At 46.5% G+C, this 25,573-nt stretch overlaps 1 protein-coding gene across 1 annotated transcript in view; it reads right to left on the bottom strand.

Annotated features, from left to right (window-relative positions):
- The window catches only part of USE1 (unconventional SNARE in the ER 1), an 86,039-nt gene that overhangs the window by 39,979 nt on the left and 20,487 nt on the right, over positions 1–25,573 (bottom strand). Inside the window, exons 2-5 of the mRNA XM_029614145.1 lie at positions 24,009–24,058; positions 13,297–13,375; positions 5,238–5,390; positions 3,143–3,161 (exon numbers count right to left, since the gene is read on the bottom strand). Coding sequence (XP_029470005.1) covers positions 3,143–3,161; positions 5,238–5,390; positions 13,297–13,375; positions 24,009–24,058 — 301 coding nt within the window. The remainder of the gene's footprint in view (positions 1–3,142; positions 3,162–5,237; positions 5,391–13,296; positions 13,376–24,008; positions 24,059–25,573) is intronic.

Consider the following 25,573-nt stretch of genomic DNA (forward strand, 5'->3'; position numbering starts at 1 on the left):
GGTGGTGTGCTTGGTAACCGCAGAGATGGAGGAATCCACCTTGGGTATCTTAAGCATTTCCAAGCAGTCCTCAGGGAGAGGGTAGAGCTTGTCCATAGCCCTACCCACTCGGAGTCCCGCCTCCGGAGACTCCCATTCCCGAAAAAGCCTCAGCTTGTGCATGGGATGGAATGGGAATGCACATGGAGAAGCCCTAAGTCCTGCCAGGACCGGGTCCACGTTAGCGGGCATAGCGGCTGTAACAGTATCCTCAGGGGGCACCTCAATTCCCAACTCCTTCAAAATGAAGGGAATGAATGGTTCCAGTTCTTCCCTTTGAAATAAGTGAAGCACTTGTGGGTCATACCCCTCGAGGGGGGGGGGGGCTGGGAAGCAGTGAATCAGCATCCTGATCAGGGTCCATCCACCCCCTGGCACTACCCCGGCCCCACCCTGACCCTAATGGAGCCCTGCCCCTCTGGCGCCATAGGAGGCTGCTGAGAAGAAACCCGTGGGCTCTTAGCTGGGGTGGGGTCCGGGGGGGGGGGGGGGGTCCTCCTTGTCCTGCAGGCTAGTCAGATAAGACTTGTGCATGAGAAGCACAAACTCCGTTGAAAAACGAGGCTTGGACTTTCGGGGGGGGGGGGGGGGGGGGGGGGGGGAAATGCGCAGGGCTCAAATCAGGAGGTGAAACCAGAAAACTGGGCTCACCTCCCTCCTGCAGCCCCAATTCAGCATCAGGAACTGCACCCAAAATGTCTGCCATTCCCGCGGTTTGCCAAGCTAGGAATGGCCTGACCACACGGCGTGCGACTCGATCCCGGGTCGCTGATGCCGAGGAGCGACCCTCTCCACCCAGCAGGCACCCAGAGCCCGCTGTGGGAGAGCCGCGTGGCAGGCTCCCCGCAGGCAGTACAGATGCTGGAGCGCGACATCAGCTGAAGAAAAAAAAAACTGCCGCAAAGAGAAAATCAGCTGAGCTCTGCCTGCAAGCGGAGGCAGAGACTGAACCCTGCACGCTGCCGGAGCTGTCCACTGTCCTTAACTTTATTTGCTGAGAAAAGCTAAGTTACTTTTAAGTCTCTTTCTTTTTTTAAACTCAGCAACTACAGGGGAATGAACTTCCCTGCCACAGGCCCGAGACTTGCCAGGGATGGGCAGCCAGCAAGGGGGAGTGACTGGACCACCAGTATCGCCACAAAAGGTCACTGGGAAATGGGGAGCCTAGGCTGAAGAATTAAGGGGCAAGCCCCCCTAGGCCCCCAGCAGAGCGAGGAGACAGAACTGTCTCCTGGAAAAAAAAAAGAGAAATCTTTCACTTTTTTTTTTTTTTTTTAATAAATCAAACAAAAAAAACGTATACTTGCTTGATCCTGATACAGAAAGAGTACAAAGACCCCACAGGGAAGAAATTAAGGAAAAGAAGGAGACCGCAGGGTGAGCTGATCCATCTGCCGGAGACAGACAAATACTGAAGGACTGCAGGGTAGGCTCTGTCCTGACATAGGATACCCTTTCAGTTTTGGTCTGTCTCCATCTGCTGGACAGGAGGCTCAACCCACGGTCTGGACTGATCCGGGTACGTACAGGGAACTGCAACATGGTCCAGTCCTGGAGGAATTTCCCCATCCTCCAGGCAGTCAGGATCTGCCTCATCATCGGTGCCATCTGGGTTCCTGTCTGGAATACCCGCAGCCAACTGAGGAGTGCTTCAGCACAAATACAGGACTGGAAAAGGGAGGGGCCACCGGCTGAGGATCTGACCTGACTGCATTGGCCGAAGCTTAGGACTGCGCCTGAAGAAAGGATTGCAATCCCTGAAAAAAAAAACCAAAAAAAAAAAAAACCTCTACCCAAGAAAGGCAGAAGGATCCAGGCCAAACCAGAAGGCATTGGAGCAGGGCCCACTGAGCTGCCATCTCCTGTGGAGGAACCAGTCAGAGGAGTTCCAAGTTCTGGCATACCTCCAGACAAGTCCTTAACCAAACCATCATCTAGCTGGGAAGAACCAGGCTTAGCAAAATCAAAGGAAGACAATCTTCCCTGAGCTTCTAAGCAGCGCCGACACGCTAGAGGGCACTCCAGGCTGAGATGCCTGAATGTGATAGGCAACACCGAGGCGCTTAGGTTTCTTATTCACTGGCACCATTAGTACGGCAGCCAACTGAGAATGGGCTGAAAAATGTCAAGCGCACAAATTTTACACACACAAAAATTAAGCGTCCCAGGTTAAGCGTCGCAAAAACAAATGCACACACAGTGCGCCAAAACCTGGGTGCACCAACGCTATTCCGAAAAATGTGCGCACAGGAAGCGCGCCCAAAACTGAGCGCATACGATGTATGCAGAGCTGGATGCACTGTACACACAGACGTTCCTGTAGACAGCAAACATGCACCAAAGCACACGAAAACACTGCTGTGGTCTTCCACACGGCGTGCAGGAAAAAGCCTAACAGCAGGGCCTAACCCACCCGGACTGTTCAACCTGCCAGGCTGCCCAGTTCCCTTAACCCCCATGGGAGTGGGAACAAACATTGGATTGGTGCGCCGAGCACAGAGACTGGAGGAAGTCCTACAAAACCCCTGTACACTGTCTTTTTTTTTTTTTTTTAAAGGTCAAACACCACTTACCTGAGCTCAGCCTTTCCTGGCTGAGTACAGAGACGGTCTCCGGCTGTGGGGGGGAGAGGGCATCTGCTATCATCGCTGTGCTAGGTTTCCTGCACCCACTGCCATTAAGCTGTACAATCAACTAAGTCCACACCGGCAAAAAACAGCTACCGGACCAAGGCACACCTCTGAGGGATCACAGAATTTACCTCAGGAATTCTCAGCTGGTGGAGGGACCAACTGGTATCATTGCAGGCGAGCAGGGCTTTAGTTGGTTTTTTTTTAAATCTCCTTCTCAAATCTGAAGCAGTCCTCATAGGGAGATGCACGTCCACCATCTGCTGGAGACTGAGACTACTGGCAGGCTGATGTCGCTGCTGGAGTATATATACTGTGATGTCAGCTTACTCTGTCTCCATCTGCTGGCAGAGGTGCATAACCCACTGGTCCTGAGTCCATCTGTCTACACGCTAGGAAGTGTTTCCTTCCATTCCCCCTCCCCCCAGCCCTGGCAGTTTAATTATACAAAACAAACATAAAATGGCTCTTACCATTATCTGAGAAGGATAGCTGGCAGAAAGGAAAGAAAACAGCATTAATGTTTAGATATTTAATACTGAGGTAGCACAGTATTTATTTAATGAAAACTTATAGATATCAGAACTACTAAGGAGTACACTGGGCAATACAATTCATGAGTTTATCTGGTGTACTGCACACATGAAAGCATCCCGACTATACCAGTGGGCAAAAAAAAGGAGCACGGCAGAGGGCAGTGCCCTAGTTAAATACAACACAGATATTCTGAAGTGGTTCATATCAATTTATTCCACTTTCTCACTTGGAATCAACATGCACTTTCTGCATTTTTCTTGAAATATTCCCTGCTCTCAAGAATTAAATTAAGGGTCCCCAGCCTACAGGGGCCTAGTGCTTAGAGCAGTGGACTGAGAACTAGGGAAAGCATGGTTCATACCCCACCTGCCCCCCCCGCTGACACTCCTTGTGACATTGGGCAAGTCACTATCTCCCACCACCTCAGCTATCCACTTAGACGTTAAGCTCTATGGGGCAGGGACCTATTGCACCCGAACACTTATCGCCGATGAACAGTGCTGCATGTCCAATAGTGATAATAAAATGCTAAGTATTACAATATTATGTTTCTTACAAGAAAATCCCTAGCGACAATTTTGTAGGCAAGAATTGGGGAAAACAGATTCAAGATAGACTGTCATTTAAGAAAAAAATTCTACTTTTTTTTTTTTTGCTTCACTGTTATGTTCTCTGTCTGAATAAAATACTGGTTGGGGGCGTGGTGGGAGCAGGGGAAGACGTGAAATCATACTAAAAAAAAAAAAAAAAAAAAAAAAACAAAAAACCACACAAAACAGAACTTTCCATAGAAAATAGCAGTGCAGCTCCATGCCTTGCTATAACCCCCGCAAAATCCTTCCCCTCACCCGAGCCAAGCCTCCTGGTTTGGACCAGGACAAAAATGTTTTGAATATTCAGTCGAGTCAGGTGGCAGCGTGTTAACTTACCCCCCCCCACCCCCTCCAATATCACATACATGCTCTCAGTCTCACCACAAGGCCACCCCCAGCTCCTCACTCAGACCTTATGTTTGATCTTAGCCAAAAATACACCCTCAAAAAAAACATAAATCGCATGCGATAGTCCAGTTTCATCATAAAACATGGCTCTCCAGATTTAATTTGGTTGGGCCAGGTTCTAGCAGCTATACTGGTCCTGGTTCAAACTACACTCTATAGAGGTTGCGATACCTTTAACTAAACCGCCAGAAACGTTATCCAGAGACGACGATCTACATAAGCAACCAGAAAGATCCCTTCATCAGTCACATCTGAAGAATTGATCAATGTGGTCTCAAAGGTTTCTTTGAAGAATTACCCAGAGGTGGTGATGTAAAGTATCAAAATGAGCAATAAAAGGCAGCTAAAAATACTTACGCTAAAGCTAGTTTCACTTACTGTTCAAAATGCAGTTAAAATACCGGTACATGTATTTCAGAGCTACATTTATTTGGGGGGGGGGGGGGGGGTGGAGGGAGAGGGAAGAGGGTGGTTTAACTTTTCCTTCACTCCTCTTTCTAAGAGAATGATGGGCTAGGCTGGGATAGGTCCCCCCACCAAACACACACACACAGATAATAAACCGTGTGGTCTGGTGCAGGTGACATACTGTACCAAGCAGGCTGGGACAGGTCCCGTCCCCCCCAAACACACACAGATAATAAACCGTGTGGTCTGGTGCAGGTGACATACTGTACCAAGCAGGCTGGGATAGGTCATCCCCCCCCCCCCCCAAACACACACAGATAATAAACCGTGTGGTCTGGTGCAGGTGACATACTGTACCAAGCAGGCTGGGATAGGTCCCCGTCCCCCCCCAAACACACACAGATAATAAACCGTGTGGTCTGGTGCAGGTGACATACTGTACCAAGCAGGCTGGGATAGGTCATTCCCCCCCCCCCCCCAAACACACACACACACAGATAATAAACCGTGTGGTCTGGTGCAGGTGACATACTGTACCAAGCAGGCTGGGATAGGTCCCCCCTCCCCCCCCAAACACACACACACAGATAATAAACCATGTGGTCTGGTGCAGGTGACATACTGTACCAAGCAGTTCGTTCCTCATCTCGCCGGTGTAGCGGGCCTTGGTCTGTAGGTGAACAGTTTTGGTTGCTGGCATTCGCTCCTTGGCAGTAGTCGGTGTCCGCCCTGGTGCTAAAAACTGATTTGCCAGAGCCTTTTCTGTCGGAGAGGACTGTGGAGGAACCCCCCGCCAAAAAACAAACCACGGACATCATTAAAAAACACCCCCCCCAAACACAATGCATTCTGTCATACTGCTAGTGAGGCAATAAAACCTTTAGACCCAAGGTGCCCTTTACAAGGGTTAAAGTTGGTCTTTTCAAGGTCATTGCCATGAAGCCAACTCTCTCATCTTCTAGGAACATTAATATTGGTGAGAAAAACCAGATGAAAAGTGAAACACCAAGTTCTTCAAAACTAGCCTACCAATGAACCCTTAATTCTGCTTTCAAAGCCAACAGCTTCCATGCTCAATATTTAGCAAGACAGAATGACCTAAATACATATATGATATAAGACATTCAAATGCATCAAAGTTACTGTATGTGCAAGAAGCAAGCATTTTGGGCATCAGGAAACTCAAACAAGAGACCAGGACATGAAACTAGAAGTAGGTACAGAGGTAATGTAAACAAGTATCTTTCACAGCAATGGCTCCAAACCCAGTCCTCCAGACACACCCCAGATTTTTCTGGATATCCGCTATGAATTTGCATAAGACAGAAACTCAAATTTTGTGCACACTTGTTTTCAGAGATCCATTTAGTACAAACTAAACACTGGCGTAGTTTAAAAGTCCCATCAAGTATTTCAGCCACCAGTCTTTGCATGAAAACGAAGCTGGAACATCCGGGGATCATAATGTACTTTTATCAGCTATGCTTGTTGGTTTATGAACAAGACATTACATGCATGTGGAGCATTACAGTATCTTCATAATCATTTCGTGGAGACACCTTAGCTCTTCCTAAAGTTGGCTCACATCATCTGCCTTATGGAAGTGGTATACATTGTGTAATGCCCCTGTAATCTATTCTATGTGGGGAAAACAAAATGCGTGCTTCAGACACAAATAAAAGCGCATCCTAGCTGGATTTGTTGGCATAAAACCTGAAGCAGCTCTTGCTGAACATTGCATGCATTCTGAACCCACCTGAGGACTTAACCTTTTCAGCATTTGCTAAACCACGTGTTGGTTATTTGGATGTGTCCATTGTGGTGTGAGCAGAGGTGGATCTTTAAACTAGATCCAGTTGCTCTGCAAGGTCTGGACCAAGAAATAGATTGGCATGTCTTATTAAATCACCACTGACAGTGTTTGTGCCTCAAATCACCCACTCTAGTTTCCAATGAAAATAGACTGCTTGAAATTATATTTGGAGTACAGTATCTTTGAGAAAGCACCAGTGCATTTTCATTGGTTAACATGAAGGCAAGCATACAATTGGCCTGCAGAAACATTTTCTATAAAAGCTCAGGGTTTGATCCAGAAATTTGTTATTGAAGTTAAGTATATTGATTTTTGACGATATTATAAACAGGACTAGAAAATGCCAAGGTGACTAATTTTATTTCCAAATACATAAACACCTGGACATTGGTAAATGATTGTGTGTGTTACTGTCAAATTGTTCACTGAATTTTTGTCAAGATCCAGCACATTATAGGATATCAACATATAAAAAATGTGGTGTATGAGATTTAAAACTATTATATTTTTGTATGAGGTCCCTCCTGTTTTGTTTTTTTAATTTTTTTTTTTTTTTTGTCAAAATAGTTTTTATTAGCCAGGGTGGCAGAGACAACCAGCAAAAACTCCATACAACTTGTAAAACATAATACGTAAGTGCATGAGTACAACAATACAAACATGGTAGAACCAGCAAAACTCAAGGCACTGCCCAGCCCAATTTTTCGTTTTCCCCCTCCCCCTAGGTTCCCCTCCCAGAACCTGAACCCCCCTGCCCCAAACCCCACTCATTCATCCAACATTCACACCTTACTGCCCCCCCTCCCCTGCACCTTAGAGGACCACTTTAGAGTATACCCATTGCGACAGAGTTCCTCCTGCAACGATTTGGGGAAAGTAGCAAAACAATTATCCCAACAAGCACAATACATGGAGTCAGGTCGCCTCTTGCCCGCCAAGAAGTCCAGGCGTTCCAATTGCGCCAAAGAGGCCATTCTTCCAAACCAGGCGGCCAGGGTAGGCGCAAGCAACGGCTCTGTCCAGCCAGCCAGGATCGTGCGACAGGCCATCAAAACAGCAACCCTCTCAAAACGGGCTTTAGCACAGCTGCCAGGTAAGTGTCGAGGAGACATACTGGAAATTAGCATCCGGGCATGAAGTCGCAGGGACCCACCTATGCATTTCCCCACCACCTCCAGCACTGTCTGCCAAAAGGATTGCAGTGATGGGCAGGAAATCAAGCGGTGCACCAAGGTACCATCAGCAGCTTCACATTTAATGCAGGTAGGTGAGGTAGCCAACTTCATCCGAAACCGCCGAACATCATCATAATAAAGGGCATGAAGAAGCTTAAACTGAAGCTCCCGGAGACTGAGATCAGGTAACAGCTTATATAAGTCCCGACACCAGCTGGACATCTGCCTCTCCGTGATCGGAGAGTCCAATACTGTTGACCACCGAACAGCCATACGTTGCACTGGAGCAGCATCCCCAAGCTTCTGTCCCAGTCTCTTCCAGCTGGTGATGGTGTTCCGGAGATACGCAGTGTCAAAAACGGTATTAGCAAACCGTATTTCAGCTTCAAGCGCCTGACGTGTCCAAGCAAAGGCAGTCAAGTAATGGCGGGCCTGGAGATAGGCAAAAAATTGTTTGGCAGGCAATTGGAAAGTCCGCGCCAGTGCAGCAAAGTCCAGCAAAGTACCTGAAACAGGATCATACATATGAAAGGCAAACAGCACCCCCTGCTCTGCCCAGTTACGAAATACGGCTTTACAATCACGCCCAGGGAGAAATTCCACATTATTCAAAAAAGGGAGCAGCAGAGATCGCCCACCCGATAACCGATATTTTCTCCGCAGCCACCGCCACGCTTTGATACACGGGGTTAACAGAACAGCAGGATAAAACGCTACCCTACGCTGATCCACCCGCATTTGAATAAGATTCAGTGGAGACCCCGGGGTAGACATACGCTCCAACATCCCCGCATCACAGTAACGATAGGACCCCGTTAGCCATTCCCCCACGAACCTCATCTGACAGGCCACGTTATAAAGCCGGAAATCCGGCAAATTCAACCCCCCACATTCTCGCGGGTATTCCATAGCCACATAGGCCAAGCGTGCCCATCGTCCCCGCCACAAAAACGTTTGTATGGCAGAGCGGAGGCGGCGCACCTCAGCTACCGTCAACCAGCAAGGGAGCATATGTAAAATATATAAGAGTTTAGGCAGTAACACCATTTTTACCAAGGCGCCCCTGCCAAAAAGGGAGAGGGGCAGCATTTTCCACAATCCCAATTGATCCTGGAATTTGGCAATGCAGGGAGCTATATTTAAGGAGTGCAACTGCCTTAAGTCCCGCGGGATCACTACCCCTAAGTACTTAAGCTTGCCAACTGCCCAACGAAAGGGGAACTCCCCCACCCAGGTAGCAGAAAGGGTCTCATGTAAGGGCAGGGCCTCAGACTTATCATAATTTATTTTCAGACCCGCAACCAAATGGAACCTATCAAATAATTGAATGATGGCGGGTACACTGGTACGTGGGTTCCCCACAAATAACAGGTCATCTGCAAACATGGCCAACTTCAGGGGATGCCCATCCAAACTTAGACCACCAATGTCTTTTGCACGCCGTATACAAATGGCCAAAGGCTCCAATGCCATAACAAATAAAACAGGAGATAAGGGGCACCCCTGCCGCACCCCCCGAGAGATTGGGAAAGCCCCAGTGGGCAGACCGTTAATCAAGATAGTGGCGCTAGGTTGTTGATAGAGCACCTGTAACCATTTGAGGTACGCCCCAGAGAACCCATATTTGTGTAGCACCCAAAACAGGTATTCCCATGAAAGCGAATCAAACGCTTTTTCCGCATCTAAACTCAAGATCAGTGCTTCAGCCTCTGCCTGATAGCTTAATGCGGCTATCAAACGCCTCACATTCCTCACCCCCTGACGACCCTGGATAAACCCAGTTTGGTCCTCATGAATAATGCTGGGCAATACGGGAGACACCCTGGCAGCTAAAACCGAAGCCAAGATTTTGACATCTACGTTGAGCAGCGATATTGGGCGATAAGAGCCCACCTCCGCAGAATCTTTCCCAGGCTTAGGTAAAACTACGATAACAGATTGATTGGAGGCCGGCGTTATGTGACCAGTATGGAGTAGATCAGCGTGATACGCGCGCACAGGCTCAAGCACCCCAAAACTCAGAATTTTATAATATTCAGACCCCAACCCGTCGAGGCCCGCCGCCTTGCCCAGGGAAAGCTTTTTGATAACCGCATAGATTTCTTGAGTAGTGATTGGACTATTCAGCATCTCTAACTGGTCAAAAGTTAACTGCGGCCAAGGTAAGTCCGCAAACATCGTATCAGCGAGGCCCTTATCCATTGGCTGGGAGGCATATAGGGTCGTGTAATATTCTAAGAACCGATTCGCTATACCCTGCGGAGTTGTGTGGTGCACCCCATTCCTATCTTTAATTCCCACAATCGAGGCCCGCTGGCCTCGTGGTCGAACCAGATGGGACATAAGCCGACTGGCACGGTTACCATACTTATACAGCTGGTAGCGGTTAAATCTAAGGGATTTAGAAGCCCGCTGATGCAGCAAACTATTCAGAGCCTCCCGCACCCGATCCAATTGGGCTTTAGCCTCCTCAGACAGAGCCCCCATATGAGCGCTTTGGGCCGCTTTAAGAGCTCCCGTAAGCCTCAAAATTTCGGCGTTACAGCGTCTATTTTTCTTAGCCACATACGCAATAATGGCCCCGCGCATGACCACTTTCCCCGCCTCCCACACAGTCGATGGGGTAACCTCCGGGGTCGTGTTGTGCTCTACATAGTCCTTCCAGCAGGCCTGCAAGTACACATGAAATTCTTTGTCTAAGTAGAGATCAGGCCGCATGCGCCATGAGTGCGGGGGTCGAGCCGTGAGCCCCCAATGCAGAACCATGGTCACTGGGGCATGGTCAGACAACGCAATGGTCCCTATATTAGCCTCCCGTATTGTAGCAAAGCACTGATCAGAGACAAGCAAATAATCCAACCTAGAATATACGTTGTGCGGGTGAGAAAAGTGAGTGAAATCACGCTCTTGCGGATGTAATATACGCCAAATATCCAGCAATTGGAGCTCGTGACAAAGCAAGTTTACCCCCTCCGTATCCTCCCCTCGGGAAGTGAGCTTGGAAGGTGCATGATCGAGCTGACGGTTGGCCACTATATTAAAATCCCCGCCCACTACAAGACTGTAGCCCGAAAACTCGGTCAGGAGAGTAATCAGGGACACAAAAAACCCCCGGGAATATACATTAGGTGCATAAACAGCACAAAAAACAATACGTTGTTGGTACAAGGTGCCCGCCACTAAAACATATCGACCCTCCACATCCTGGCAAATCCGTTCCAGCTGAAACGGTAGATTTTTGTGAATAAGAATGGCAACTCCCCTTTGACGCCTATTATAGGACGAATAATATGCTTGACCCACCCAATCTCTATTTAATTTGGCGTGTTCCGCGTCCTCCAAATGCGTCTCCTGTAAGAGCGCTACCTGCGCTTTCATACGTTTAAATAATGCAAATAATTTGGTCCGCTTAATTGGGGAGTGGATACCATCCACATTCATAGTAACAATTTTAACAGGCTCCATTACGTTATAGCAGGGACATAGTCAGTGTGAAAAAGGGGAGGGGTTGGCCGAAGCCGCCCCCTCCCCCCGCCCCAAGTGTTGAAATCCCTCCCGGCCTCCCAGCCTAGGCCTTGAGGGGAAGTTGCAATCCATACTCGTGTCAGCAATAGAATATACATGAACCAAAATCCCTGAGTCCTCTTCCCTAACCCCCCCCATCCCTGAGCACTCATACACACATACATACAACACATCCACGCCAACAAAATAAGTTTCCCCCCGCGGTCCCTAGGGCTCAAACAAATAAGTGCCATAGGAACACCCTTGTTCTCTCCTACTCCCATCTCCTGCCCCGCTCCCCCCCTGCCGCTGCCGCTAACCCTAAACAGTAAATGCTCACCCCACCTAGGACCCCCCACCCCCCCAACAGCAGATACATCCATGACGGCCTTCAGGTAAAAGCTAATAAAGTCCACAGAGTCCATCCGTATATATTAGGTCCCGAAGCACCGAGGAAAAACTCAGTGGGTAAAAGTCCCTTCCCCGCAAGAAGCTCAACCTCTCGGAACAAGAGGCGCCCGGTCTCATCACTGAAACCCCACGATCCAGACTTCTGAACCATAGCGGGTGAGAATCCAACAACAAAGTTCCACGTAACAAGAACTGGAAACACTGAGGTCGGTGGAGAGAAAAAAACCAAGAAAAAGGACAAGAAAAAGGCCCTCCCAACTGCGATGCAGGCCTCAAAGGTTAGGCTCCTCATTCTCCGGCCGCAGAGGGAAGGCTCGCCACAAATCTTTCAGCCTCCTCCCTAGAGTTGAAATACAAGGTTTTATTTTCATGCTGGACACGCAGCTTAGCTGGGTAGAGCAGGGCAAAGCGAATCCCACGCTGATAGAGTGCCGTACAGGCCGGAGCCATCGCCTTCCTCTGCGCCGCCGTGGCGGCTGAAAAGTCATTAAATAACAACAGCTTGTGGCCCTTATATTCCACCTCCTTCTTTTGGCGATATGACCTCAAAAGGCGAGTCTTATGGTCCCAATTAAGGATCCTGGCCATGACCGGTCTCGGGCGCCCCAGGCCATCACGCATGGGCCCCACGCGGTGTACCCGCTCACATTGGATCCCATCTCCAGGCAGTAGGAGGCCTACCTGCTGCGGGAGCCACTGCTCGACAATTCCTTAAGGTCCCTTCCTTCACCTCCTCTGGGGAGGCCAATGATTTTCAGGTTGTTCCGGCGTCCCCTGTCCTCCTGTTCCTCCATCTGAGCCAAGAGCTCTTGCTGCCTGCCCTGCAGACCCACCAGCCGCTGCTCCGTCATGGCCACTCGGTCCCCCAGGTCTGAAATAAGGCCCTCCGCGGTGTCCAGGCGCTTCGCATGGCCCTCCACCGCCGATTTTATATCTTCCATCGCCGTCTGTAATTTGTAGAGGCGGCCATCCAGTGCTTCCGTGACTCGCTGCGAGATTTTTTGCAGGGCCTCCTCGGTGACCGTAGCAAGTAGGGGCTCTCCAGGCTGGGCTGCCGCGGCCATCTTGGCTACACGCGGTCGGTGCGGTCGGCGCTCAAGCTTGCTCCGGGCGCTCGATCTGCGCATCACCCACGGGTCCGCTCGGTCTTTCAGCTGTGCGGCAGCACTTCCAGCCCTCGATCGCGTAGTCAGTGCGGCGAAACGGCAAGTTTTAAAAGGTAAATTTTGCAGATACAGGGGAGCGGAGCCGCGGAGCTTTCCCCTTTCACTTCCGTCTCCCTCGCGTCATCGCCGGAAGTTCTCCTGTTTTTTTAATTTTTATTGGCACTTTCAATGTAAACATTCCAATGACTCTGAACATTGATTTGATATATAAACAAGTTGCAATAAACTTTGTACATCTTACAATGGTGCCAGTATCTTTTTCACCCATACCTTCCCCCACCATCCCAGTTTCCCTCCCCCTCCCCTCCGTTGTTCCCTCTCTCCCTTCCCTCCTCCCCCCACCCCCTAGTGGTGCATATTGTCTCCCATTCTGAAGTGTATACCAAAGCGTCTAATCTATGGTGTTCAACCTCCTCCTGTTTTTTTTTTGTTATTACAGAGTACTTTAAGGACTACTTGACCCCTTCATGAGACTTAGGACAAGCGATAAAGCCAGAGATCAATTAGGGTCTGCAGTAGGAAGGGACAATGGGCAGACTGGATGGGTTTTAAGATCTCTAATCGGCCATCAAACCTTCCTCTCAGTCAAGGACGGACCACAACAAGCCTTACCAGTTTTTCAGTCTCCAATAATCCCTTTAAAAACTCCACTTTCCTGGCATATTCATTAAGTAGCTCCGGGGTAGGTTTGCTGCAAAGAAAAATATATTATAAATAGTAAGAGGGTTAAACACAATTTCCCAGCAGACCCAAAAGGCCAGGCAGGCAAAGGGTACAAAAATCCCACTGGTGATTAATTTTTTGTTCCTTCCAAGATTAATTCCCCTACAGATTTTTACAGGTACTTAAATGCCCGGTGCAGAAGGGGATTACTGCTTTTTTATGGTTAAATTTAATAATTTTAACAAAGAAAAACAAAGCCAGGGTGCGTGTACTCTGCTACACCCTGACGCATGAAACCACAGAGAAGCAAAGAACCAAATTCACCCCCCCGAATCCCAAACCACACCCCCATCTCGCTTCAGAAGAATACAAATTAAAAAAGGAAAAAAAAAACCAGTTCCAAGTGACAATTATCCGACAAGAACCACTGAGAAGTCAAACCATTCAAAATCAAACTTCTGGCTCGAGGAAATAGATGTTGCAAATATAAATTCCAAATTGTCAAGAAAGCTCTGTGCTTCTTCTGGAAGTCCAGTTATTCAGCATATTTCTCCAGATGATAAATGTGAAAGAGCATATTCTTCAGTTGTCCTACAGTGGGGAGATCCTCTGTTGTCCATTTTTGTAAGATACATTTTTGGGCCAATAGGAGTGCCTTACGGCACCACACTTTCGCATGACTGGAGGGAAAAGCATAGGTGCGTAAATCAAACAAACGCACCTCAACATTTAAGGCTAGCTGCACCCCCGTTACCTCAAAGAGCTATTTCTTCTCATCCCTCCAATAAGCAGGAATGTGTTCACAATCCCAGAAACCCCACCATATGCTGACATTTCAAGCAAACATCTGAAGGCACCAAATGACTTTTAAACGCTTGAGACTGGGAATAAAATACAGGGAGTAAAAATTTAAAGTGAGTGTCCCTCAGTGGGCCATTAACAGTTATCGGACGTGCTTTAGAAAGACAATTAGAGATAGAGTCCCCTGATAAACCCACATTAAGTTCCTGATTCCAATTCGATGCCACCTTCTCATAGCCTGGCCCCTTATAGGGGTTCTGCAACATTTTATACCAGAAGGAAATCGAATGACAATCAGAGTCCGCAATGTCAAGCAATTCTAGTTGAATGCTACTGCTATTTTAAGCTAAACTTTGATTCTCTCTCTCTCAATTTAAGTTCCATGATTTTTTTCAAAAAGAAGCAATAGGCATGGCACCAACAGACTGGGTAAATATTTCTTGGGGAAGTGACATCCTTCATAAAATGGCACTCAAATGGAGAGCCATGATTGGTCAGTCAAGATCACATGACCGAACATTAAGATTCCACCAAGATGTTTCTTGCCAACCTTCTTGTTCCTACACCTGTGATAAAGCTGATGATACCACATTTCCTGGTTAGCTGGAGCATGCCCAGTCACAGCTTATTGGTACAGACAATATTTTAATAAATTAGTCTACACTTTTATACATCCAAGAAGAGAAAAGCAAATTAAATGACCCTTTTTTTAGAACATGGTGGAGGGAGTGTGGTCAGAGTGCTGGGCTGTGATTCAGAAGAAGTCCTGGGATATGACCATAAGGGAGCCACTTTATTCCTTGGGTCTTCAGGACCCAGTTGAAAGCAATGTATGTTTTAATTGGACTTTCCCAGTTGACATAAGAAAAAAGTGGTAAACTTTAAGCCCTGTGTACTTAGTCTTAAAGTGAAGTTGAGCTGCGGTAGACATCCCAGGATTTGCTTGGTTTAAGAAGCAATCTAGTAGCACCCCATCGGTTAATGGCAACTTGTCATGGCTGTGACTTGCTAGCTGAAGGCACGCCCACTCCTATCACAAGACCAACTGGTAAGCAAGAAGCTAGTCTGGTTATCTATTTGCTCCTCTGCTAAATACATTACCAAGTTAGAACCTCAGCTGTAACGGGAATGAGAATTGTTAAGAGAACAGCAACTTCACTCGGCTGCAATCAACTTTCTTCCTTCCATAGGAAGGTCTCATCGGCTGGCAGCCAGATCATGGAGCTAATAAGCTATATCTATAATATTCTCTTGGATTCCTGGCTTGATTTAATTCTCTTGCTAACCAATCAGATCTTGCACCAGTTGCCAAGAAATGAGACAATCACATTGCCTACCAGAGGCAGATGCACACACACTGTTTCCGAGACTTAGACAGATGCTTAATTGCACAGATTTTCAGATGGAGGAATGTTTTATAGGCGCACACCCCTTTGGATCAGAGAGCATGTACACACGTGGTTGTGTCTACCTGACATACATTTCACACATTCTGCTGTTGTGCTGCTGCTCATGTGCCCACCCACTGAGTGCCCCCACTCCAGCACTGCCATATCAATATGTAAAGTTCTTGCTTCCTATCAGCCATTCCCTATCCAGCAGCAGCCTCCTCACTTTCTCATTCCTAACCCTTCCGGGTACCTCCACTCTCCAGAAGATTTCATTTGTTCCACAGCCAGCTGCCCCTCTCAGAGCTCAGCCCAGCTACCTCAGGCAGATGCCTCCCAAAACTGCACAGGCACTTCCTTCCTTTCTCTGCCTATAGCTTGCCTCCACTTCTCTGCCACTCGCCACTGCATGCCCAGTGACTGAAGACTACACAATATGCTGCTTTTACGGTTTCCCAGGCTCTGCCCTCATACCTGCTCCAGTGACTCTCCCCTCCCCACACAATTAAAAATTTTGCTTTTATAACAGACATTCAAAATACAGTCCTCTGAGGTATACACCCCACTTAAAACATGTACTGCTGTGCTGCCAACCAGGAAACCCGCAAAAAAAAAAAAAAAGAAGACACTTGGAACTCTTTAATGCAAGAGGTCTACTGTAACACAGGCTGGATGTGGGCTTAGCCCTCAGAATGCCATGAGTAAACTGAATTACAACAAAGCAGGACTTCCCAAACTTTTAGCCAACGTAACCCCACTTTAGCACCTGAAAATTCACATGAACCCAGAGGATGACAAACACAAGTTAGGAGTGCAGTCCTCCAACACTCCATTTTCACCCTCCACACTCTCCAGTCAATCCTTTCCTTTCAATGCCTATCCCCTCCAGAGCACCTCCTCTAGCTGAGTACCTCTTACATCCCCAGCTCAGCCCCTCTTCTCAATCCATCCAACTCTTTTCCTATCATCTCAGCTGATCCTCTCACCCATTTTTATAGCCTCCCAATTGATCCTCCCTCACATCCCTCCCAACTGATTCTCTCTCACCCCAGTTGATCTTGTCATTCCCCTCCTCCACCCAATCCCTCTCCACCTGATCCAACTCTCAAACCCCTCCTGCATCTGATCTCTCCCTTCAAAACACCCCCCCCCAAAAAAAAATAAAATCAGGCTCAGCAGCCAGCAACATTTTCCTAGTGACCCTGGGCCAAAAAAAAGTATTGACAACTGGTAGGAAAGGGGGCAGGCTTCTGCCAGGGGCAAAATTTCTCTTGGGTAGGTTCAATGGTTGTGGAGCGGAGGGGAGCAGTGGAAATCTCCCTGTGTGCACTCAAGCCCACTTTCCCCCACCATGGCTGGTCCCAAACCTGATAGTGATCTGCAAGTGCAGCAGTATTAGTGATGCAAGTCAGTGTAAGCTCACAGGCTCTGCAGCTATCCGATTTCTCCTCATGCAAGGGCCTGTGACTGTGTGCTGGCTCAAAGGTCCCATGGCACTGCTGGTGCCTGAAAAGGTCTGCCCCTTGAGGCACTTGTGACCCTACAGCTAAAGGGTTTGTGACCCCATTTGGAGGTCTGACCCCCAGTTTGGGAAGCCCTACAGTATACAAGCCTCCAATATGAAAACAGCACTAACTTCCAGTACTCAAACAGGAACTCTACCAATGAAAAGGCAACAATGCAAATATTACACCAGAACCTAAAAACACCAATACACCTCCTATTAAGAAAACAGAACATGTCAGGCTGCCAGAGATCTCTGCAAAAACTACACACTAGCAGAATATCTCACCTCAGTCACACATGCAGGACACGGACAGATCCTTGCCAAATACAAAATAAAGAGACCATAAAGTATAAACAAACATGTAGATAAAAACTGAACTGGAAACTGCAGCAATGCAGTGCAATAATGGAAAAACAGAATCACCATTTCTCAAAACAAACAAATATAAAACGGAATATAAAACCATAATAAAAATAAATATTTGAAAACAGCTGATGAATAGAACTTCCAATAACTAAACTCAAATATTAAAAAAAATTGCCCAAACACCAATAAAATATACCAGAATGCCAAAAACAAAACTAAGGATAAAAAAATAAATAAATAATTTCCCCCAGCCGGAGGGAGGAGCCACAGGAGGAATCGGTGTGGGGCAGACGCCGATCCTTATGGCAGAGGAAACATCCCCGAGCCCTGGCGCGCCAGCTGTTCCTGACCCTCCGTTTGGATCCCCGATAACATCGGAAGATGGGATGGTGGAGCTGTTAAGGAGAACGGCCTCAGATGATCACGAAGCCCAGAGAAGGAACGGAGGAGATCCGTTCCCTTTGGTGAGCTCAGTGTTTGAGAGCTCCATGGGTTTGAAGGGAGAGGTGCAGCTCGGCCAGAAAGGAGGGAAAGGCCCGGCAGAGATGGGAATGAGAGAGCCAGAACTGGAGGTAATTTGTAATCAACTTTTACCGAGACCTCCTAAGATCACTCTGGAGGAAATTTGGAATGTTCTTACTTCTATGAATAGCTCTCTGAATAAACTGACTTTCATGGTCAAAGAAAGTATGAACAAAGTTCAGATTATGGATAAGAAAATGGACACTTTTGAAATTTCTGTGAAAGAAATGGAAATTAAAATTGATAAGACTCAGGAGGTCCAGAATAACTTGATTAAAATCGGAGAGTATCTGTAATAAGAGATTGGAAATAGTGGAAAATGAATTAAAGAGAGCGAATTTAAGAATAATAAATTTTCCTAAAGTCGAGAATGGTTACTGCAAGAGATTTGTTTAAAAGTTATTTAGTTAAATGTTCTTAAATTTCCAGAGCAAGCTATTCCAGCAATTTCAAAGATTTTTTTATATTCCTTCTAGAAGTGAGGGGAAGGTTGATATACAGAATGAATCTTTGGTGAATTTATCAGCAAAGCTTGAAATGTCACAGGAAATAAGAGAAGCTAGAGCCACACTTTTGGTTACGTTTGTATTTCTTTCTGAGAGAGACTCTGTACTGAGACTGGCGTTTCGAAATCAGAAGGAAGAATTTTAGGGTCAACAAGTTCGTGTTTTTCCAGGACATTATGAAAACCACACAGGAAAGAAGGAAAAAAAAAGTTTCTGGTCATGCGGAATGAGGTTATATCAAGAAATGCTAAATACCATCTTCGTTTTCCATCAAAGTGTCTGATAATATATCAAAATTCGAGATGTATATTTAATGAACCGGAACAATTGCGTCTTTTTCTGGACACTCATTCATAAATACCTCTGCCTGGAGTTGGCAATTGAAAGTTAAAGAGTGTGGATAACTGTGCAGAAATGATTTATTGATTTCTTGTTGGGCTGCCCTATTTTCTTTTCTTGGTCTCCTATTGTTCTTATTATAATTTTGGGAGGAATTTCTTCATAAAACATTAATTGTTAATTTCTTTATTATAAAGTTGGCTTGTGTTCCTAAGAGTCAATAATGTTAAGTATTGAATATCTTCAATTTGATTATTGTATATGACACCCAAGTATTTCCGAATAGTAAATACTATTGTAAATTATGGTAAATTCAATAAAAATAAAAACATTTCCCCCATTCATACATGGGAATTTTTTATTCCAGTCATCCAGAGACTGTCGTGGATTAGTTGGGGTGTCAGGGGAGTATGCATAAAACGTTCTCATATATATATATATACACACACACACATATATATATATACACACATACACATACACCACAACATACATGCTCATTCTCACACATGTGCATGCTCGCACCCACTATGCATATACATACAAGCACTCTCTTATCCCCTTTCACCTGTGAATACATTTTAAAATAGTTTACACTTACACTGGTGTTGTCCTGTCAGGGGGCTAGAAGGCCTTGTTTTGTTTTTTTTAATTGCTATTTTTTTTGCCAGGCAGTGAGGCAGCCATGGGTGTTTTGCTCGCTGCCACGGGGAGAGCCTGGGTTGACGTGAGGAGAGGTGGTGAGAGCGGCGGGAGGGCTGCTGACTGCCTTCCGCCACGGGACAGGCAGGACCAAACAGAGTGGAGGCAGTGGGAGTGTTTCCCATGGTCACGGTGATGGTGAGCGAGGGGAGGGTTAGGTAGAACAGGCCCACGGAGCCACCACCGCAGGTAAAATCTAGAGGCAGCAGGCGTGAGCAGAAAGCCTCAGGGGAAGTTCCCGCTATCTGAGAACTGCTGCTGCGAGGGGGCGCTTGGTGTTGATGGCAGAGGCTCTGCAGGCAATGAGCCACCGTGACCAACACCGATCCAGGTGACTGGCCAGACTGGCCCCCACCGGGGCATTCCCAAGGCCCCAATAGGTCAATCTGTTCCCAAACCCCAAAATAAATAAATAAATGAACATTTCCTCGTCACGGGTGCTGTCTGGCCTCTTGCTGCTCTCATGACTGCTATATTTCCTGATTCTGGAACAGATTACTTTATTTAAGCCATTCAATGTGGAACGACAAAACAACAAAAAAAATTATATTTTGTAACTTTCTGGCCAGGGTAGAGACTTTCCCACAATTTTCCATTTCCAAAGATGGTTCTCACACAATATATTCTAAAGTAATATTTTATTTTAAAGACCGCTGTCAATGTCCAGAACTGCCTATAAATTAACTAGGTTTATTGGCTTCTGGCCATTTTTCTGATGCAGAATTCCCAGATTACTTTATAAAAAAACCAAAAAAACAACCAACCCACAAAGCCTACAACCATTTTAGAATCATGCTAAAGTTAATATACTGCATGTCGTTTTCAAATGGGTAAAAATGTAACAGCTTGGGAAGAAAGACAGCTTAGAGGGGATATGCTAGAGGTTTACAAAATCATACAGGTTCATAGAGATTTACCCTTTCCAATAGTACTAGGTAATGGCCCCTCTATGAAGCTGGCAGAAACTACATTTTTCAGGCAATGCACAATTAAACTGAAGAATGTGTTGCCAGAGGATGTGGTCAAGGTTAATAGTTTAAAAACAAAAGGGTCTGGACAAGTTTCTGGAGAACAGATCCATTAACAATTATTAGCTAAGTAGATTTGGGGATTTCCACCTCTTACTTCTGGGAGGGAGCAACAGGAAATGGATCTGCCGAGGACATGCAAGGACCTGGATTAAGCATTGTAGGCGGTAGGAAGATGGGCTCTATGACCACTGGTCGCCCCTAGCACCGCACGCCTTCTAACCAAGAATGTTGTTTGTGGTTTGGGTCCAGTAACTCTGTAACCTTAGTTTTTCCAATACTGCTTCTAGGTCACGAGTCTGAATCAATGGTTTAGCCTCTCAGTTTCTGTTCACTACAGACAAATTGTGAGTTGGAGGATGGTTTCTCTCTTTGCTCATGATACTGCCTATGGTTAAAGGAAGTCCAGAGCCGGGCGAGCTGAACAATCCAACTTTCTTCATGCAGTAAAAAATGTAAAATGTATACACACACACACAATCACACTCTTATTTTTAAGCTGCAATCCAGAAAGCAGAAACTGATGAAAAGTCAAGTATCCTATTCTCAGAAAGACTTAACCGCGAGCCTGCTAGGAGTGGGGCCACAATATTGTACATGGGAGCTGATGAAGGACCTGCCAGCGATGCTGGTAAAGCTCTCTGTTCTCCTGGGACTGGTAACTGCTTATTTAAGCAAGCAAACTGTTCTGGAAGACCATCTGATATGATATAATATATATATATATTTTTTTTAAATTATACTTTCCAACATGCAGAACCCTAGAAAGAATTATGTAAAGGGGTCAGTGTTCATCAGTAAGCAAAAGAAAGGGAGGGAAAGTCACCTAATTTGGCATGCGGGATTCCAAGAAATCTGAAAACCAGAATCAGAGCATCAAGCCTCCCGTCCCTCACACAGCCCTCCACCCCTTCAGCCTCTCCTAAGTCATTCTCTGGCCCATTAAAGACCCATTGCCTTTCCCATTTATAGTTTTAGGTTTTGTATATTTCTGTGAGGTCAATCATCAGTAGGTTGCCCCAAAGATGAGTGGCCTAACATCTGGATAGGAAGTCTAGGCACATGAAGAAAAAAAAAAACTATGGAGCAACTGGGCATCTTCTGCCTATGCCAACCTTCAGGTGCAGGTGGTGGCTGGCAAGGCATGAGGAACAGGGGAAGCCCCTAATACCAGCTAGAAGCCTGGCACAGCACACCAGGAACATGAAAGAAATCAAGTAGGAACACTGAAGGCACAAATCAAAGATGAAGATGTTTCTGGATTCAGGTAACAAGAACAAAGTCAGAGTATTGGGACCAGGTAGCAAAACTAAGCTCTGGCAACTGACTGATGAAAAGCTAGAGTATACATTCATGTCTAGGCAGGAAACAAGCTGGCCAGTGGGGAAGCAAGGACACAGAGGTGAGAGGACTGGCTACAAAGTCCAAGCAGCTCACAGTGCCACCTGCAGGCCAGAAATGCAGTTGGAAATTGTGGTTAATCACCACAATTTCCTTCCATCTCCTCTCTCTGAGGTGCCAAAGCTGTCACCTTGTAATCAACATGAGATATGTGCTTACATTCCAGAGGAGTGGTCATAGCACTCCATACAAAGCAAGAAACAAGGAGGCGAGAGAGTGAAAGTGGTCTTTGGGAAACCTCCCTGTTCTAATACACAGTGATGGACTGGGATGAAGAGAAATTAAAAGTAGTGCTCAGATGTATATGATAACATCATGTGTCTAGATGCAGTTTTGTCAAAAGCAGAGTGCGTGATTCGGGATTCCTGTAGGGGGGTGACCTGTCACAGTTCTAAGCAGTGGAGTATCAGGAAAGAGGTTCTCAACTCTGTCCTCGGGCCACTCCTAGCTAGTCAAGTTTTCAGGATATCCACAATGAATATGTATAAGATAGATTGCATACAATGGAGGTAGTGCATGCAAATGTTTCTCATGCATATACTACTCCTGGGGGAATTCTGAGCACAAAAACTGAAAATTCTGCAAACTTTATATTGGTCAAAATAACACAATTTACATGACAGTCTAAGTAATTAATTTTAAATTACAGAAAAAAGTTATTACTTAAAGTTGCAGAATTTTAAATATTTTGAGCAGAATTTCCCTAGAAATTCACTGTAAGAGTGTCCCTTCCACATACACACACCCTCATACAGGCTCCCGCACTCTCTCGCGCACACACACACACATTCCCTCATACAGGCTCCCGCACTCTCTCGCGCACACACATCCCCTCATACAGGGCCCTCTCTCTTGCATACACACCCACACAAGCTCCCTTTCTCTCGCACATACATCCTCACACAGGCTACCTATGTCTCTCTCTCACGCAGCCCTTCATACAGGCTCTGTCTCACACATACACAATCCCTTCACATAGACTAGCACCCTCACATACACACGAGCCCTCAATCTCTCACACACATTCACACTCCTTCACAAGCTCCTCATATAGGCTCCCTCTCTCTGAAACCCACACTCAAGCATCCCTCCCACTCCCCCTCTCTTACCTCCCATGCTCTCTCTCACCCTCCCCACTCCCCCTCTTACCAACCAAGCTGTCTCTCACCCTCCCCCACACCCCCTCTCCTCTCTAACACACACATTCTCTCTCACTGGCCATCCCCCCTCCCCCCTCATATATAGGCTCTCTCTCTTTGAAACCCACACTCAAGCATCCCCCCCACCCACCCCACCCCCACTCTTACCAACCATGCTCTCTGTCACCCTCCCCTCCACGACACACATTCTCTCACACCGACATACCGCAGGACTCGCTCCATTCGCGGCGAAGATGAAGGCCCAGTGCGCCATTCGCAGCGAAAAGGGAAGGCCCCCCGTGTGCCAAGAACAGCGCGCCAGGCCTTCATCTTCGCCGCGAACGGAGCGCGTCCCGCGGCACACGGGGGCCTTCCCTTTTCGCTGCGAATGGCCTTCATCTTCACCGCGAATGGAGCGTGTGCCGTGGAACGTGCTCCGTTCGCAGCATGCCGGGGTCTTCTCTGCTATTTTCTGCGCAGAATTCTACACAAATTCTGCGTTCCGCAGTAGCGCAGAATTCTCCCCGGAGTAATATACATTGTGGATATCTAGAAAACCTGGAAGACCAGGTGTGCCCCAAAGACTGGGTTGAGAAGCACTGCATCAGGGGACTTGAAGGACTATGTTTTAAAATACTTATAACACAATGGCGCTAGGCATCCCTCTCCAAGATCCCTAGGTTACAGCCAGGAATAAGAAGTCTGGGTTACCTTACTGACATCTGCCTTCCAGGCCTTCGTACCTCATTTCCAAAAGTTAAGGTTGCACTCTGTGGATAGGAGGTTCAAACTAGCGTTTCTAGGACTACAACTCCAAACCAGTAAGAAAAAAATCATTGATTTGTAATTCACATTAGCATTAAGACACAACCTTGGCTATAAAGTATAATCATAATTGATCCCTAAATCTCCTTTCAGAAGCCATTGTCTCTTAAAAGGTTTAGAAATTGGAGTCACCTTACCTTGCACCCCTTCTAAGAGCAGTGAGCATCTCTTCGAGAGCAGCTACATACTATAAAAAAAACAGAACTAGATTAATCATTTGAATTCATGCTGCCTCTTCCTTTTACTCCTCTTCATTCACCCCCAAACAGAAAACAACCTCCGTCTCTAAAGGCTTCCTCCAACCCATGCCTGCTTGGTTGCATGATGCTGAAGGATCAGAACCAGATACTTCAGTGTCTCATGGTACAAGGCAAAGACCTTGCTTCCTTAGTGCCTTACATTATTGGGAAGAAAAGTAGATGAGAGACCAGGAAGGATGGTTGTACAAATGGTTTTGCGGTAGATCAAAAGCAGTGGTGTTGAGACTGGTGGAGATCTTCTGAGAGGCCTTTTTACCAAGTAAAGGAGCATTTGAGCAGGTCATAAACATGGATACTGTAAGGTGGAAAGCTTTGGCGCATTGGCTCTTAAGCTGTCAATGCCACCATTGGATCCCATAAAAGCACCTGTATATGGCTGAGGTGAGCTATATTTGCTACACTTTTTTCCCATTAACTTGTAAGCAAGCTACCAGTTCCTGTTCAAAATGGAGAAACTAAACTATGTTCTGCTAGTGTGATGTCTGGGAGACCACAGCAGCCCCTTTTCTCTTCCTCTATTTTTGCCCAGCTAGCTTCCCACTATGTTAAAAGACCAGGCCACAGCCTTCATTCCGTTCAATTTTCACCCGTGACCCGCCTTTGAGGGACACAGACTGTGTTGCACCCTTCAAAGCCCAGTAAAAGTGCCCATACCAAAATGGTTCCATCACACAAAGTACCTTTTTTTAAAAAATATTTTGGAAAATAAAGTCACTTCCATTGTTAGCTGCTTTCCATCAGGACCTTCCATCAAACAATCAAAATCTTCAACAAAATACATGTCACAAAAGTCAGACATAAAATAAACCATAAAATCCCAACATAGAACATAAAAACAACCTAAAATAAAACCCTTAAGAAAAAGAGCACACTATACAAAAGAAAACACTACAATAGTCAATTTATTTATTTATTTATTTTGAAGGTTTTGTATACCGATATTCGTTAGGAAAACATCACATCGGTTTCCATAGAACTATAAAATAGCCAACAGGGCTTTACATGAACCTGATACAATAAACAATGAACAGGGGAGGGGAGGGAAGGGGAGGTGGATTAGAGGGTGTGGGAAACCAGGGTTATAGCTGTAACATATGGGTTAACATAAAAGCAAGTTTGCTTACCGTAAACGGTGTTTCCGTAGATAGCAGGATGAATTAGCCATGCTGTATGGGAACTGTCCATCAGGGCCCAGGAAGGCGGAGCTTTGTAGCAGAGTGTAGATCTTTGATCCTCTGCGGCTGCGCATGGGTTCCCGCGCAGTATCAACGGTTCTCCTCAGTCTGTATTTAAGCTAGAGCGTATCGCGGACCTGTCGACGGCCAGGGAGGCGGGTGGACTGTCGACTGCCAGGGAGGCGGGTGGGTCAGCATGGCTAATTCATCCTGCTATCTACGGAAACACCGTTTACGGTAAGCAAACTTGCTTTTTCCCGTCGATAG

This window comes from Rhinatrema bivittatum, chromosome 8 (assembly GCF_901001135.1).
Source record: "Rhinatrema bivittatum chromosome 8, aRhiBiv1.1, whole genome shotgun sequence".
Lineage (NCBI taxonomy): Eukaryota > Metazoa > Chordata > Amphibia > Gymnophiona > Rhinatrematidae > Rhinatrema > Rhinatrema bivittatum.